Source organism: Myodes glareolus, chromosome 3 (genome assembly GCF_982192425.1).
Source record: "Myodes glareolus chromosome 3, mMyoGla1.1, whole genome shotgun sequence".
NCBI lineage: Eukaryota > Metazoa > Chordata > Mammalia > Rodentia > Cricetidae > Myodes > Myodes glareolus.
The window spans coordinates 37,878,674-37,896,590 of NC_142028.1; the positions used below are offsets into that span (position 1 = coordinate 37,878,674).

The 17,917-nt window shown below is 47.7% G+C and overlaps 1 protein-coding gene across 1 annotated transcript; it reads left to right on the forward strand.

Moving 5' to 3' along the window:
• Positions 1-36: 36 nt before the first annotated feature.
• On the forward strand, positions 37-10,606 carry Tada3 (transcriptional adaptor 3). The gene is made up of 10 exons (XM_048438595.3): positions 37-224; positions 341-398; positions 1,597-1,829; positions 2,427-2,677; positions 2,805-2,910; positions 5,226-5,367; positions 5,458-5,561; positions 6,796-6,905; positions 7,560-7,745; positions 10,068-10,606. The coding sequence occupies exons 3-10, from the start codon at positions 1,623-1,625 to the stop codon at positions 10,258-10,260; spliced, it is 1,299 nt and encodes a 432-aa protein (XP_048294552.1). The 5' UTR covers positions 37-224; positions 341-398; positions 1,597-1,622; the 3' UTR covers positions 10,261-10,606.
• The last annotated feature ends 7,311 nt before the right edge of the window (positions 10,607-17,917 follow it).

Below are 17,917 nucleotides of genomic sequence, written 5' to 3' on the forward strand. Positions count from 1 at the left end.
CTGCTTCTTAGGGGACGCCTCAGGCCTAGCATTCCACCTGTCGGAGGTTCGTAGGTGGCCTTAGACCTCCCCCTTCTCAGGCCACTGTCTGCTGGCCGTGTCCCCGCCCTCGCGTCAACTGCAGGGGGCCCGCCCATAGCCAGTTCCGGGGCGGTTGCTCTGAGTGCCCTGAACTCCCCGCCCCCTCCTGCGGCCCGGGGCCTGTAGGAGGCCTCAGAGAGGAGGTAGGAGAGGTGGGGGCTGTGTGAGGGGCTCCCTAGAGGACGAGGACCCTGGAGGCGGGATCTTGAGGCGGCACACAGGTGGAGCCAGCCCTTAAGCAGTCCCACTTCTGTGCCAGGCACTGAACTGGGCATTTGAGGAGCATCACCTCTTAATCCTCAGAACATTCCAGGGAGGTAGGTACCCTTGATGACCCCATTTTACAGATTTATACTTTTTAATGGGGAAACGGACCGAGGCATCATTTCTTGTCCTGGAAAAAAAAAAAACCTGAGATTCAGGTTAAATAGCATGCTTAGGAAGGGCACATAAGAAGAAAATGGGCTGGAACTTAGTTCTGTCTGCTTGACCAGCTCGTGTTCCAAACCAACAAGGGACAGAGAGAAGGTGCAAAGGTTTGGACTGAGGTGAGACAAGGAGAAGCTGGTCGAAACCCGTAAGAAAGAATGTTTGAAACAGCCCACCATAGGAAAACAGAGGCGATAGGAAGATGGGGCACACTGGTATCTCTCTTGTAGTGCAGGTTTGAGACTATTTTGGTTTGAATTGCAGTTAGGAGGCTGGTCCTAATCATGAAGGTTTGTAAACCTAGCTGCTTGGGAGGCTGAAGCAGGTGGTTCATAAGTTCAAGGCCTGCCCTGGCCACTTAGTAAGAGCTTGTATCAATAAAAATTCATGAAAGGAGGCTGAATGTAACTCAGTTTGGAGACTATGTGCCTAGCATGCACATAGTCTGTGGCCCTGATTTGTCTCCCCAGCGCTACATAAGCCAGGTGTGGTTACATGCCTGGAATTCCATCACTTGGGAGGTGGGAATAAATCTTTGGTTTATTTAGCTACTTGAGATCAGCCTGGGTTGTTAAAAAAAAAAAAAAAGTAAATAAAAAGGACTGGAAGCCAGGTGTGGTGGTGCACGCCTTTAAGCCAGCACTCTGGGAGGTAGAGGCAGGTCTAATGAGTACCAGGCCAGCCAAGGTTACATAGTGAAGACTTTGCTCAAAAAAAGAAAAAAAAAAAAAAAAGAAAAAGAAAAAGAAAAAGAAAAAAGAAAAAAAAGCACTGGAGATATAGCATGTGTGAGACTCTGAGTTCAGTCTTAGTGCTACCAAAACAAAAACAATGAATTGCAGTTAGGAATCTAGGCAACTCGTTTAGAGTCTGTTTCCTTTTTTGTCAAAAAGAAAGAAAGCATAAATAAAGTCCACCCCCAAAACTGTGCATAATTCAGTGGTGTAAGCCTCTGGTGCACAGACAGGACTCTGAACAGGAGCTTTGCCGTCATCCTGATTTATAAAGGCCCTGAAGCCTGGTTTCTCTGTTGGGCCTCTGTCCCGTTCTACTTCGTCTCCCACCCAGTGGGCTGCTCCTCTCTAGTTTTACAGGGTCCCATCTCCTGGGCCATGAGTGAGCTGAAGGACTGCCCATTGCAATTCCATGATTTCAAGTCTGTGGACCACCTGAAGGTCTGTCCGCGGTACACGGCAGTGCTGGCCCGCTCTGAGGACGATGGGATTGGGATTGAGGAGCTGGACACACTGCAGCTGGAGCTGGAGACCCTGCTGTCCTCTGCTAGCCGACGACTGCGTGTGCTGGAAGCTGAAACCCAGGTGATTTTCCCACCACTCGGGACGGACTGTGTCAAGTTATGGGATGGGGCATTAGGTTAACTCTCTCTGTTGAGGCTGAGGGATGGATGGGAGAGAGATCCAAATGGGAATCATGACAGCAGAGTTAAGTCCCAAGGGCCAGGGATGTCATCCACCTGGACCCTAGAAGATGGACTTTGATTGCTGTAGTCCCTGGATTCCCTGGAAGTTTCCTTAGACACCCTGTGATAGTCAGTTGTTTGTGTAGACAGGATTCCCAGCCTGGTTGATGATTGAAATGAAGGTTAACTGGCAGTCTTGATCATCACCAAAAAAAAAAAAAAAAACAAAAACCCATTACCAGTGTATTTCCACAGGACTGCTATGCCCTTGGGCATAACCTTTTTTAAATTTCTTTTTTAACCTTTCTATCAAACAGTCTGTGGCTAGTTTGGTGACAGAGGAATCAGTATAGACCTATGGTTACCTTCATGCGAGAAAGTCACACAGGAAGACCTAGGCTTTGACGGTTCAAATGCTAGCTCTCAAGTTATCCACGGTGGGAAAGAGGTGCTTGTCTCTTCTCTCCTTCTCAGTGACTACCTTCGTGTGTTTCAGATCCTTACTGACTGGCAGGATAAGAAAGGTGACCGACGATTCCTGAAGCTGGGTCGAGACCATGAGCTTGGTGCTCCCCCAAAACATGGGAAGCCCAAGAAGCAGAAACTGGAAGGGAAGGCAGGACATGGGCCAGGTCCTGGCCCAGGACGACCCAAATCCAAAAACGTTCAACCCAAGATCCAGGAATATGAATTCACTGATGACCCAATCGATGTGCCTCGGATCCCCAAGAATGATGCTCCCAACAGGTTCTGTGCATGAGCACATAGAAGAGCTAGAGGGGGCCTAGGGACTTGGTGGTGGAGTCTTAGAAGGCCCAGGGCTAAGGATAAAGGAGCTCAGAGGCACCTACTCAGGGTCTGCTTCTCCCTGCAGGTTCTGGGCCTCTGTGGAGCCCTACTGTGCCGATATCACCAGTGAGGAGGTACGAACACTAGAGGAGCTCCTGAAGCCCCCTGAAGATGAAGCTGAACATTACAAGGTAGAAACCCTGGGCTTCACAGTCAGAACAGGAGGGCTCAGAGGTGCCTCTGAATCCTAGGCAGCAAAGCCTGCATCATCTACTTTTACCTTCCCAGCCTCCTGCCTGCTGCATTTCCCCTGCAGACACTGAGGCTCAGCTTTCCCAAGTGGGGCATGTGTCAATGAAGTCCATCCTGTCAGCTTGCCTTTATCCTAAGAGCCTCTGAACATGCTCCCTGCTTTTAGGCTTCAGTCACACTTTCTTTATTTAATATATAAAAGTTAAGTTCCTGTTTCATTTCCAAGACACTAGAACTTACTATGGTACCCAGGCTGACCTTAAACACTTGGATTCACCTCTCTCGGGAAGTCTCTGGGTGTCTAGAACCACAGACATATATCACTACACCTGGCTTAAAAGTTTTTGGTCTTGTTGCAACTGGATTTCATATAGCCCAGGCTAGCCTTGAACTATGTGTAGCTAATGATGAGCCTGAACTTGTGATCTTCCTTCCTCTCACTCCCTGTGCTAGCATTGCAGGTGTGTGCCACCATGCCCAGTTTTGCAGTCCTGGCAGAACCCAGGACTCTATGCATTCCAGGCAAGCTCTCTACCAGCAGAGATACATCCCTAGCAAGTTAGTTTTATTTATCATGGAAATAAAACATGCTCCATAAAAGAAAGTGGACAAGCCGGGTGGTGGTGTACACCTTTAATCCCAGCACTTGGGAGGCAGAGGCAGGCAGATCTCTGTGAGTTCGAGGCCAGCCTGGTCTACAAGAGCTAGTTCCAGGACAGGCTCCAAAGCCACAGAGAAACCTTGTCTCGAAAAACCAAAAAAAAAAAAAAAAAAAAGAAAGAAAGAAAGAAAGTGGACAAACATGTGAGGAGGGGACTCTACCATGCTGCTTCCACGCCTAACCCGTTATCCACAAGATGGAGTCCAAGCATCTCAGTTTTTAGTGACACCCCAGTTCCTGTCTCCAGTTTTCCTTGGTCACGCCCTCTTTCCTGCTGCATTTATCAGCTACACCAGCGTGTCTCCCTCCTGCTGGTCTCACTAGAGTCTGTGCCCAAGTTCTTCTGAGCAAACCATGCTACTGCCACCCTAGATGCCTTCTGAGACTTCTCAGTAGAAAAAGGAAGCTGGGCCCAGTGGCTCACACCTGTTGCCCTTGGGAGGCTGAGGCAAGTTTGAGGCCAGCCTGGGCTTACAAGTTGAGGTCCTTTCCCCAAGAACAGCAGAGGAAGTGGTCTCACTTGGTGACTCCGTGGCCCCTTGGGTGCTTTAATTACACTTACCTGAATTTTAAAAATGAAAGAAAGAAAGAGAGAGAGAGAAAGAAAGAAAACATTTCTTTGAGGCCAGAGATGTAGTTAATGATAAAGCTCAGAGGTAGACAAGTGTTAGCGTGGACAGGGCTCCAAATTCAGTCATGACCTAAAGAACTGCAGCAACCTGTAACCTCACTCACTGTGAGTTTGAGATCAGGTTGTCCTACATAAAGTTCCTGTCTCAAAGCAAGTCAGAAAGAAGCAGGGAAAAGCAGTCCATTTCAGCAGGGTAAGTTTAAGCAACACACACACAAAATCCCTTCCATCCCTGCCTTGGGCCCTACTTCTCTTTAGAAGAACTACCTGTGATCAAGAGGCTCCATAGACACAGTATTTTATACTTTATATCTTTTTGTTGTTTTGTGTTTTTGCTTCTCTTGAGATAGGGTTTCTCTAATAGCCCTGGCTGTCCTGGAACACCATTCTGGGCTTATACTTACATCCTAGTTATTATTGAGTCTCAGCTTTTAGATGTATTTTGATTTTTGTTTTGTTTGTTTGAGCCAGGCTCAGGCCCAACGATCACCCTACTTTAGCCTCCTGAGTGCTAAGACAACAGGTGTGTGCCACCATGCCCAGCTGTTTTAACTCTTTATATACCTGTTTCTCTTACTAGAGTGTAAGTGTAAAGATTTTATCTTCTGGCCAGGTGGTGATGGTGCATGTATGCCTTTAATCAGCACTTGGGAGGTAGAGGCAGGCTGCGATCTCTGTGAGTTTGAGGCCAACCTGGTCTACCAGCTAGTTCCAGGACAGTTAGAACTGTTACACAGAGAAACCCTGCCTTGAAATAACCATAAAGAAAAAGGCATCTTCTTTGCCTTTTGTGGCACCGCACTTGGCCTTGGGCTAGGGACTTGGGCAACAAAAAAATGAAAGAAATGGAAAGAATGGAGTGCTTACTGACAGCGTCCCTTGCCAGGAGAGTCTCCCTCTCACACTGTAGACTCAGGTGGCCAGTGTTTACTGCTTAGAATTGAATGATGTCTTTGCTGCAGATTCCTCCACTAGGGAAACACTACTCCCAGCGCTGGGCCCAGGAAGATCTGCTAGAGGAGCAGAAGGATGGGGCTCGGGCAGCAGCCATGGCTGATAAGAAGAAAGGCCTCATGGGACCGCTGACTGAACTGGACACAAAAGGTAAGTCCCTCAACTCCCTGTCCACACCAGGCCAAGGTCTGAGTTCCCAGAGCTTCAGGACTCCTTCTGCTCTCTCCCTGGCCACTGCAGATGTGGATGCCCTGCTGAAGAAGTCTGAGGCTCAGCATGAGCAGCCAGAAGATGGGTGTCCCTTTGGTGCCCTGACACAGCGGTTGCTGCAGGCCCTGGTAGAGGTGAGCACTCAATTGGGCTGGGAACTACAAGCTAGGTGTGTTGGCATATGCTTGTAATCCCAGCAACACACTATAGAGTCAGACTATGGGCTGGAACTTATAGTCATCCTCCTGCATCAGCTTCCCAGTGCTGGGATAGCAGATGTAAGTCACCACACTTGGCTTCCATAGATGCCTTTGCTGAGCCTTGGTTAAGGGGAATTCCATGCATCCTCTCATTGGAGGCATGTGCTGTGTTAGTTCCATGATGCAGGGGAGGAAATTGAGGTTCAGGAAAGGGGACTTTTCTTCAGACCACCAGCTAATAAGTAAAGGTAGAATTCAAACTTGCACTTGAGGTTTCCATGTTTATGCCCTGCCTGACTTCGGAGACACCCTTTATGTCCTTGATCCTCAGTTTCCTCTTCTGGCTCTAACATACTAGTTTTTCTCTCAGGCAACAGTCTGGGGTGTGCATTCCACGTAGGCAGAGGCAGCAGGAAGGAAATCTGCCTTAGCCCAGCAGAAACTCCAGCTTATGTGGCTTTTCATCCTGACCACTGTCACTCTGGGCATGGTTACCGCACCTGGCCCTCAGAAATTGGGTGAGGAGGACTATGTGAAGGAAGTGTTCTGGGTGTGACTGACACTCTCACCCCTTGAGATCACTGGAGCGTTTGTCCCCCGAGTGCATCTGACTGCAGGGGAGCCTGGAAAATGTAGTGTAGCTCAGCTGCTGTGGAGGGAAGAGCAGTGTTGGCTGCAGGGGAGCCTGGGAAATGTAGTGTAGTTCAGCTGCTGTGGAGGGAAGAGTAGTGTTGGCTGGCACAGTTCCCTATCACTGTTGCTCTTGGGTCCCCTTCTTTTGCTGTCAGTATTCCCCTCCTCTGAAAAAACGGATTTCTGAAATGATCAAAGCTTTGGAGAAAACTTTTGTTTGTTTTATTTTTTTAATTTTTTGTTTGTTTTTTTCAAGACAGGTTTTCTCTGTTTAACAGTCTTGGCTGTCCTGTTACTTGCTTTGTAGATCAGGCTGGCCTCGAACTCACTGAGATCCACCTGCCCCTGCCCCCCCAAGTGCTGGGATTAAAGGCGTGCGCCACCACCGCCCGGCTGGAGGAAGCTTTTTAACACGAGTGGGATGAAAAAGATGACAGGCTATTTCTGTCTAGCCTGTGGAGATTATCTGTATGTCAGAGAGGAGCAGAAAAATGGGGATTCTATGGCTTTCTCCTAACCTATCTCTGATTTTTAGGAAAATATTATTTCCCCTATGGAGGACTCTCCTATTCCTGACATGTCTGGGAAAGAATCAGGGGCTGATGGAGCAAGCACCTCGCCCCGAAATCAGAACAAACCCTTCAGGTGAGTGCCATCCCATCTGCACTCCAGGCTTGACTGTCAGCTTCTCTCTGTCTTCTCACGGGGACACATCTTTGTAAAAAGAAGCTAAGCCCTTTTGACCAAGCTCAAATGTCTCAGATCAAAGCTCTGGCCTCGTTTCTGGACAGACTTAGCATAGACTTGATCACTGTACCTTTGCTTCTCCTGGAGATAACCCAAGTGCCTATCTAAATGCCAAAACTATATATGAAATAACTCAGTATACTTGACATGAAAGAATTAAAACAGTAGAGTACCAAAGTGGGGGAAAGGAGTGATCTTATTTGCACTTAAAATATACTTAGCTAGGCAGTGGTAGCGCATGCCTTTAATCCCAGCACTCAGGAGGCAGAGGCAGGCGGATCTCTGTGAGTTCGAGACCAGTCTGGTCTACAAGAGCTAGTTCCAGGACAGGCTCCAAAGCTACAGAGAAACCCTGTCTCGAAAAACAAACATATATATAATGGATAGAAAAAAGATCTTGGAAACGTCTATCATAAAAGATTGTAACTCACACATAACAAGGCCTGAAACATATGTGTAGCTGTAGTAGGTTCACAAGGTGAAGAGGCCCCAGGATCCTCTGAGGGAGCCTCCAGCTAGCTCTCAGAACTCAGGTGCTGGCCTTGCCTACAGTGTGCCACATACCAAGTCCCTGGAGAGCCGCATCAAGGAGGAGCTGATTGCCCAGGGCCTCCTGGAGTCCGAGGACCGGCCTGCTGAGGACTCAGAGGATGAGGTCCTTGCTGAGCTGCGCAAAAGGCAGGCTGAGCTGAAGGCACTCAGTGCACACAACCGGACCAAGAAGCATGACCTGCTGAGGTGAGTAAGCACTGTGCCGGGGGCCAGCCCTGCTCACCCTGGTTGTGTCTCAGATGGATGTCAAGTGCCAGGGTTCTAGCACCCACAATTGACATGGATGGATTTGATTCTGTTTTCAGATTTTTTTTTTCATTTAATTGTGTATATGTGGGTTTATGCATAGGAGTGCAGGTGTCTGTGGTGTCAGCTGGAGTTATTGGTGTTTGCTAGCTGCCCAGTGTAGGTGCTGGGAACTGAACCCCTGTCCTCTGCAAAAACAGTGCACTGAGCCATCTCTCCAGCCCTGGCTCCATTGATAAGTATAGTTTGGTAATATTTACAGTGTTATATTGCATTGCATTTCGTTGGTTTTTGTCTTTTACATATGTTTTCTTTTACCTTTTTTTAAATTTTTTTTTAATTTGAGACAGAGTTTCTCTGTGCAACAGTCCTGGCTGTCCTAGAACTTCCTTTGTAGACCAGGCTGACCTCGAACTCACTGAGCTCTGCCTGCCTCTGTCTCCCAAGTGCTGGGATTAAAGACATGTGCTGCCACCACCAGTTGTGTTTTCTTTATGGTATTATTTAATCAAAATACCACAGCAGTGGGAAGATAGCTCAGTGGAGAAAGTGCTTGCCACTAAACCTGAGTTCAGTCTTCAGCACCCACACAAAAGCTGGCCATAACAGCACACATCTGTAACCCCAGTGCTTGGATGGGCAGAGGCAAGCCTAGTCAAGTAGGCCCGTCTAAGATCCCATTAAAAGATCCTGCCTCACAAAAGAAGGCCAAGGGCCAGCAAGATGGTTCAGCAGGTAAAGGTACTTGCTGCCAAGCCTGGCCACTTGATTTCAATACCTAAACCCAGATGATAGAGAAAGAAAACCAACTCGTGCAAGTTGTCTCTGGTCTCCGTATACACACCATGGCGTTCAATCCCCTAATAAATACAATTAGTAAAAATAAGTAAGGCAAAGCATGATAGAGAGAGATAGCCAATATAAGCCTCTGGCCTCCACGTGCACGCACACACACGTGCTGGAGCTCTGTGCTCCAGCTGCAGGGTTGTGAGCAAGGCACTTCGGGCCCAAGCAGCAAGGGGGACTAGATTTCCTAGAGACCTTCAGCTCTGCCATCAGTGAAACTAAGTCAGATCTACACATGGTTGGAGTGTGGAGAGGCATGCATATCTGTAATCTAACACATGGTAGGAGTGTGGAGCCGCATGCACACCTGTAATCCTAACACATGGTAGGAGTGTGGACCCGTATGCACGCCTGTAATCCTACACGTGGAAGGGCTACTGTGGGGAGAGTGAGAGCTCAGGCCCAGCTGAAGCTGCTCTCTCGGATGTTTCAGTCACTCTTGCTCCACCTGAGCCCCAGTTTCTTCACTAGTATAACATGGGAATAATGGTTCTCACTTTGAAAGACTGTTGTGAGAACTGGCTGTATACACATGTGTGTATGTTAAGTTTATGGGGTTTCATTGTTTTGTTTTGTTTTTTGAGAAAAGGTTTCTCTGTGCAACCCTGGCCGTCCTGGAACTCGCTCTGTAGACCAGGCTGGTCTCCAACTCAGAGATCAGCCTGCCTCTGCCTTCCGAGTGCTGGGATTAAAGAGGTGCACCACCACTGCCCGGTGCATATGGTTTTTTTTTTAAATGTTTATTTTTTTATTTTATATGTGTAGGTGTTTTGCCTGCAAGTATGTCTGTGTACCATGTGTGCCTGGTGCCTGGAGAGGGCATTGGATCCTCTGGAACTAGAGTTAGTTGTTAGCTACCATGTGAGTGTTGCAAACTAAACCTGGGTCTTCTAGAAGAGCAGCTGCTGCTCTTAAGTGTTGAGCTGTCTCTCCAGCTCCTAGGTTTTATTTTTTAAGCTAGGGATAGTGGCTCACACCTACCATCTTAGCAACTGAGAGATGGAGGCAGAAAGATTGCCTCAAGTTCAGGGTCAGCCTAGGCTATATAGTAATTTTCAGGTCAGCCTAGGCTAATTTTCAGATTTTCAGGTCAGCTGAGGCTACAGTGTAAGACTATCTCAAAAAAAAAAAAAAGTATTTTTAGGTTCACAGCAAAATTGACAGAAAGGTAGAGATTTCCTATATAGTCCCACATGCTGCCCCAACTATAAGCAGCATTAAGTTAACATCTTGGAACATTTACATAATGCCATACACACAGTCCCATATCAGTGTGGCTTTGCATCTATGCACATTGGCTGTGAATGAAACAGGCCAAGGAGTGCCAACCCCAGCTGGGATTGTGAGGCGGCTCAGTCCTGAAGAAGGAGGGACAAACTCTGGAGACGAGATAACCATGACACTTGGCCCCCGCAGGCTGGCGAAGGAAGAGGTGAGCCGGCAGGAGCTGAGGCAGCGGGTCCGCATGGCCGACAATGAGGTCATGGATGCCTTTCGCAAGATCATGGCTGCTCGGCAGAAGAAGCGCACCCCCACGAAGAAGGAAAAGGACCAGGCCTGGAAGACCCTGAAGGAGCGGGAGAGCATTCTGAAGCTCCTAGATGGGTAGCCTCGCCTGCTGTTGGCCACTTCCCTGGCCTGGCAAAAGCCCACTTCCTTTGAAGCCGTTGCTGGGGGCTGCCCATCAAATGACAACAGTCTCAGGGCTGAAATACTCTCAGGCCACTCTCTGAGCTTTTGTGCAGCCAGCATGCAAGGCCTTACTGTGCAGGCCTGGACCTAGCATCTGCCTGGGGCCCCAGATGAGCGGGCTTGTTCCTGGCTGTCCCCTTTCCTTCTTCGGTCTCTCGACACCTTCCCCTCAAGGACTTCTTCCTTGTGGGTTTGTAAAGTACAGACTGAATAATAAAGTGACTGCTGTGTTTTGTTTTGTTTTTAAAAAAATTTCAAAAACACCTACTGTTTTTGAGTATCTGTTATTGTGTAGGAAGGGCCTGGGTAGGCTCAAAGGTTTCAGGAAGGCATATTTGGTGGCTCTCAGCTTGTGGCCACTCACCCACGACATTTATTTTCGAGCACTTTTTTCTGAGCCGGCAGGAGCTGAGGCAAACAGTGAGATCGTGGATGAGGGCATGGTGGCAGGAGGGTGGGTCCTGGGATTCCTCGGGCAGGGCAGCCTTCAGAGCTACTGCAGAGGGCCACCAAGACCATTCCCTCAGGCTTCCACAGTGCCAGCTCTCACTGAGGTGTCTCAGCTGTGGGTAGCAGGAAGGATCAGCCAAATGGTTCGTGTCTGTTACTGAAGCCAACTGGCCGTGGCCTTCCCAAAAAGTAACAAGCCTTGTCCGTCCCAGATGTCCCCGTGTCTTATCTAAGCCCATACTTAGCTATTGTCCCCATTTCCGACACAACCCTTAGGGTTAAGGTAACTGATGCAGTGGTTCTTAGCCTGTGGGTGGCGATCCCTTTGGGGCTCAACATCCCCTTCACAGAGGTCGCCTAAGATCATTGGAAAACTCAGATATTTGCATTATGATTAATAATAGTAGCAAAATTACAGTTATGAAGCAGCAGTAAGAATAGTTTTATGCTTGGGGGTCAGGACAAGATGAGGAACTGTATGAAAGGGTCACAGCATTAGGAAGGGTGAGAACCACTGCCCTACTGGGATCTTGTTTTAGCTTTTTGTTTAGTTTGGTTTTTGTTTTGTTTGGAGACAGACCTCTGGCTAGCTCTAAAATTGTGGCAGTCCTCTTCTGCCCTATCTGCTGGGATTACAGGTCTGGATCATGGTGATGCCTGACCTACTCAGAGGTCCAATCATGCAACCCCACAAAGCCGACCCCATCAGTATTTGGGCAGGTAACAAAGCAAAGGCAGGGTGGGCTGCCAGCATTGTGCCATAGCCTGAGCTGGGAGCCTGCCCGAGGAATGCACAGATTATGCTCTCCCTGTGCCTTCTCCCCAGGCTAGGGTTAGAGCTGAAGAATGTTGGCAATTTGCTATAGGAAAGGAGAGGAGACATTTTACTGAGGAAACGACCTACGAACTGAGCCACAAAGAGAGATGAACTGTTGTTTGTAGTGGCAAGAGCCAGCAACCCCAGCATTCAGAAGGCTGAGGTGGGGGGATGCTGGTTCAAAATATAGACCCTATCTTTAAAAACAAAAGTAGGTTAGCATCTCTCTGCTGTGGGAATGTCACGTCAAACTAGGTGGACACATTACCCCTTGACCAATCATAATGACTGGTTCAAAAACTGACCATGTGACTCAACCAGGATCACTCAGGCATTCCTTAAAATTGCTCTGTGGGGTCTGGCATGGTTGGGTTGTACAAGCCTACATTCCCAGCCCTTGGGAATTAGAGGCAAGAAAGTCAGGAGTTCAAGGACAGCCTGACTTACTTGATACCTTGTTGTAAAAACAAAAACAATTGAAGTTGAGCACTACAGTGTAGCCTTGTAATCCCAGCACTCTGGGGGTAGAGGTAGCTAAATCAAGAGTCCAGGGTCATCGTTGGCTGGGTATCAAGTTTGACTATAGCATTCACTACATGAGGCCCTATCTGACAACAGAAAGGAAGAGAGTGGAAAGGAGGAAAGAAGGGAAGGAGGGGGACCAAACAAGAAACAAAGGCACCCAGTGGTCTGTTCTCCTGCATGTGGGAGAACCCCTGGGAATGAGGCCAGCTCAGCAGCAGTGCAGGAAATGAAGAAGCTGGAGTCACATGACCTGGCAGACTGCTAGTTAGGTCAGCCTATAAAGGCTTCAGCTAACTTAAGCCAGGTTGGGTCGAAGTTTTGTCATTTATAAACAGAGAGGTCTGACTAATAAGAGTATACATGGACAAACATAAAGATGGAGGAAGGGCCTGAGGGAACCACACCAGGCTCTCTGCCTGCTATTAGGGACAGGGACTCATTGTCCCTAGGCTGTTCATATCTTCCAGAGGAAAACAAACAAACATCCACACAAGAAAGAAAGACAGTAACTGTAACAATAATAATGAAACTAAGCACTCAGTAAGCACTAGCCAGGTATTGGCTGCTGTTTTAACCTTGTTGGCCATATGGTAGGATGCCAACAACATCCCATTCTCCACAGATAAGAAAATGGAGGCTTAGGTTACACACCCTTGCTTGGTACAAGTGGTTGAGCTTGGTCACGTGACTTGGAAGCAGCGCTTCTTGGTTATGGAATTCGGTGCGACCCCTGGCCCAGAACAGTCTGTGTGAATAGCATTTCTTTCCCTTGGGCAGAGCCCATTTTGTGCCAACATGGCAGCCTTGCTCACAAACCCCTAATTCTAACCACTCATTCCATATTCATTAGGCCTGTCCATAAGTATGGTAGGTGGCATGGGTAGTTTCAGGAACAGAGAGTTTTGTGGAGGAGGTGAGATCCAAGGTCCCCAAATTGGGTAGAAGCATGAGAGGAGGAAGGTAGAGACTGTATATAGAAGACAGTGTGCTGGGGTCTGACATGATGGAGCAGCTGTGAGGGTTTATTATTCCATCGAAGAGGCCAGGGAGGGAGCAGGCCTCTCCTGTAAGACACGTTCCCTACACACTGCCTACTCTCTAAGGCAAGTAGTACTGTCTGGGCCACAGAGGACACGCATGCTCACAGAAAGGTGATGCCATTCCACGTGTCTGCAGCCTTGGTACAGACCGTTACTGTTTCCAGGAAGTACCACCCACAGACAGTTCTTTTGTTATTTTTTAATATTTAAAAATGTTAGTTACATGCAAATATGTGTCTGCGCACATGAATTTAGTGCCCTCAGAGGCCAGAAGAGGGCATCAGATGTTATGGAGCTAAGGTTACAGGGGTGAAGAGGGGCCTGACATGGGTGCTGAGACCTGAGCTCCTTCTCTGAAGAACAGCAAGCGCTTGACCATTGAGTCACCTCTCCTGCTCACTTCTGTTTTAAGGCAGAATCTCACGGATCCCAGCCTGGTCTCAAACTCACTCTTGGGATGACCCCGAGCATCTGGTCCTCCTGTCCCTTCTTCCCACATGCTGGAATGACAGGTATGTACCACCATGCCTCGTTTATGCTGTACTAGCGATGGAACTCAGGGTTTTGTGCATGACAGGTAAGCATGCTACTAACCGGGCTACATCTCCAGCCTTCCCTCTATATAGTTCAGACAGCTGTTTGTTGTCACTGGGGTCAAATCAGGCCTCTTTCGTGAAATTTGGAGGAAACAGGGATTCCTAGGTAGAGAAGGAATAAGTTCCAGCCACTGTCCAATTTTTACTTGAAGCCACCCCAACACTTTGTGACTAACTGGAAAAAAAAAAGTCTGTCACATCTTACTTGGCCCTAGAAGGGCTGCATCTGCTACCCAAAAATATTTTCCAAAGTCCCAGATGCCTCTGTGAGCACAGAGAGATAAGCTTGTGCAACAGCAGGTCCTAGACTGCCAGCTCCTGAAAGAACTCCAGTTGAAGATGTCATGGATGAACGTCAGGGAACTTTGGTCAGCAGGTAAAGTCCCCTCCTGGCCTGGGGCTCCAGACTCAACAGAGAGAAACAGGCACAAATGGCCCTCTGCTATGATGTACCCTGACTGGGTACCACTGATTCCATTGACCTGCTCTACTTCCTCAGTCACACTTTTGTTCCCTTACTCCACAGCTGTTTCTAGCGGCACAGGTGACTAAGGCTCCCGTGACAGGCAGTGGAGATGCAGGTGGTAAGAGCAGGCCCAGAAGAGCGTGAACAGGCTGCCAGGGACCTGGGGCAGAGAATGACTCCAAGGCAGCTCAGAGAGCCAAGAGGGGCTTCAGGAAGCCTCAGACAAGAAGAACTGTTCTGCAGAAGATGACATTCCAGACAGAGGAATAAAATGCAGAGGTGTGAGCAGCTGGCTTAGAGAGGTGAGAACTTCAGCTCCTGGGTGTGTGCAGGGAACGGGAAGGGCAGATGAAATTGCAAAGTAGGCTAGCAGCAAGCTGGGAAAGGCTGAAAACCAGTGCAGATTTTATTCCCCGGGCGAATGCTTTCCAAAGTAGTCCCTAGGGACTGCGAAGATCACTTAGTGGTTAAGAGCACTGGAGGCTCTTCCAGAAGACCCGGGTTCAATTCCTGACACAGCTGTAACTCCAGTTCCAGGGGGACTTGAGGCCCTTTATGGCCTCTGTGGGCACTTGCATGCATGTGGTGCGCAGTCATACATACAAGCCAAACACTCATACACATAACATAAAAACAAAAAATAACAAAGTGTGGTCCCTGGATGTGTGTGCCTCAGCATCACCTGGGAACCTGATAAGATAGAAAAAACTCTCAGGCCCGGTCCCACAGACCTGGAAACTCTGAGGCTGGGGTCCAAGTATCTCAGTTTTATTTTGTTTAGTTTTGAGACAGTGACTCTATCTCAGTTTCAAAATGTCCTCTGAGGCAGGTTAGGTGGCGGAAGTAAGTCTGGCCACTAGGACGGCCGAGACTTGAGAATCACTTGAACTCAGGAGTTTGGAGCATCCTGTGCAAAATAGGATAGCCTTCTCTATAAAATCAGATAGATACATAGACAGACAGACAGACAGTTTACACTGGGCATGGTAGTTTACATCTGTAAACCCAGTTCTTGGGAGGCTGAGGCAGGAGGATTGCCATAAGTTCAAGACCAGTCTGGGCTATATAGTGAGTTCTGAGTCAGTCTGAGCTAGAATGAAATCCTATCTCAAACACTGGTAAAGGGCCTACCACACAAGCACAAGACTCTGAGTTCAGATTCCCCAAAACCCATACAAGAAGTATCTTGTTGGAGGGGTGTGGAGGACACCTGAAGTTTGGCCAGCCAGCCTAGCTACATTGGTGAGCTTCAGGACCAGTGAAAGATCCATTTAGACAAGTAAGTAAATAGAGATCGGGGCTGGACATACGGCTCAGGAGTGAAGAGCACTCACTGCTCAATGATGAGGACCAAAGTTCAGATTTCATAACTTAAGTGAGGTGACTCACAATGGCTGTAACTCCAGCTCCAAGGCATTCTGTTAGTTCTGCAGGTTCCTGTGGGTACCTGCATATACTCAGAATATGTGTACAGACATGCACACAAAATAAAATAACATGGTGGAGGGATTCAGATTTTTATTTAAAAATTTGTTGTTGTTTGGTTTTTCAAGACAAGGTTTCTCTGTATAGCCCTGGCAGTCCTGGAAATCTTCTCAAACTTAGAGAAATTCACCTGCCTTTACACCCACCACCTCTACCTTCCCCCACATCCCTTCATTACAGTTTTTCTTTTTTTCTTTTTCTTTCTTTCTTGGTTTTTTTCGAGATAAGGGTTTCTCTGTAACTTTGGAGCCTATGCTGGGACTAGTTCTTGTAGACCAGGCTGGTCTCAAACTCACAGAGATCCACCGGCCACTGCCTCCCAAGCGCTGGGATTAAAGGCATACGCCACCACCACCTGGTGTCATTCCAGTTTCTATACAAGAAATGATCCCAGCTTTTGTAGCCAACTGGATACCATCTTTTCCTCTACAGTCAAACATTTTGAGCCAATTTCGTTTTCTTTCTTTCTTTCTTTCTTTCTTTCTTTCTTTTTTTCTTTCTTTCTTTCTTTTTTTTTTTTTTTGAGACAGGCTTTCTCTGTAGCTTTTTTCCTGGAACTAGTCCTTGTAGATTGTAGACCAGGCTGTCCTCAAACTCACAGAGATCTGCCTGCCTCTGACTCTGAGTGCTGGGATTAAAGGTGTGCACCACCACAGCCTGGATAAAGATGTATTTATCCAGGCAGTATTCTGCCTGCACACCAGAAAAAGGCATCAGATCCTATTATAGATGGTTGTGAGCCATGTGGTTGCTGGGAATTGGACTCAGGACCTCTGGAAGAGCAGAGAGTGCTCTTAACCTCTGAGCCATCTTTCTAGATCCCTCATTCTTGTGCTGGCTTCTAAGATGACTAGAACAAAATTTCATATCTCATTAGAATGAAGCTCTGAAATGTTCTCTGCACCTCTGACAGAAAATGGAGTGAGGATTTCAGGGGAGATTATTTCCTTCCCCTCCCTCTCTCTCTAAGACAAGATACCCTCAAATTCAATATATAGCGGAGGACGGCCCTGAGTTTATCCTGTTGACTCTACCTGCTGAATGCTGGGGTTATATACTGTACCACTGTTCCACCGCATCCGGTTTCACAGTGCTGGGTGTTGAACCCAAGACTGTATAGGCAAGCACTGTACAACTGAGCCACATCCACAGCTTCCCCCGCTTAAAGATTCTTGATACCCAGCTCTGGAAAATATCTTTGTGCATCTGAGGTCAGCCTAGCCTACAGTTTCAGGCCAACCAAAGATTCAAAGTGAGTCTCTCTCTCTCTCTCTCTCTCTCTCTCTCTCTCTCTCTCTCTCTCTCACACACACACACACACACACACACACAGACTGATTTATTTGTGTGTGTGTGCACCCTTTGTGAGTTTATATGCACCACCTGCACGCAGATGCCTGAAGGGCTAGAAGAGAATATCTGACCCCCAGAACTCAAGTTGCAGCAGTTTGTAGCCCCCCCCATGTGAGTGCTGGAACCAAACCCCTGGTTCTCAGCAGGAACAGTAAGTGCTCTTAATCCATCCCTCCAGCTCCCCCCATTGTGACCTCTGATAAAGTTCAGGGCATACCATTAAAATATACTCTGGGAAGATGTTTCAGTGAAGGACCCATTGCGAGTAATATACTTTGCACAAACAAGTTCTTTGGCCCCTGTCACAAACCTATATAGGGGGCAGTGAAACGGCTCAGTGGGTAAAGGAGTTTGCCACCAAATCTGACAGCCTGAGTTTGATCCTTGGGACCCATATGGTGGCAGAAGAGAACCAACTCTCCCAGTTGACCTCCACAAAAGTGTGTTGTGGAATTTGTGCACACTTGTGTGCATGCACACACACAAATAAATTTAAATTAAAACTTTCATTTTGCTGCTTCAGCTTCACCATATTCCAGCTTCCCCTGCTGCAAATGGCCAGCATCATTAAAGGATCCAACAACCTAAAACCTGTAAAATATCATAATAAAGAAGAAACAATAAAGTGGCTGCAGCTGGTTCTGGAAAGCACATGACACAGAATCTCGTTCATAAATAAGGTTTATGAGAGAAAGTGTTGAGGCGGTTTGAATAAGAATGGCCCCCATAGGCTCATATATTTGAATGTTTAGTCTCCAGAGAGAGGCACTATTTGAGAGTGCTAGAAGAACTAGGAGGTGTTGCCTTTTTGGAGTGGGTTTAGCCTTGCTGGAGGAAGTTAT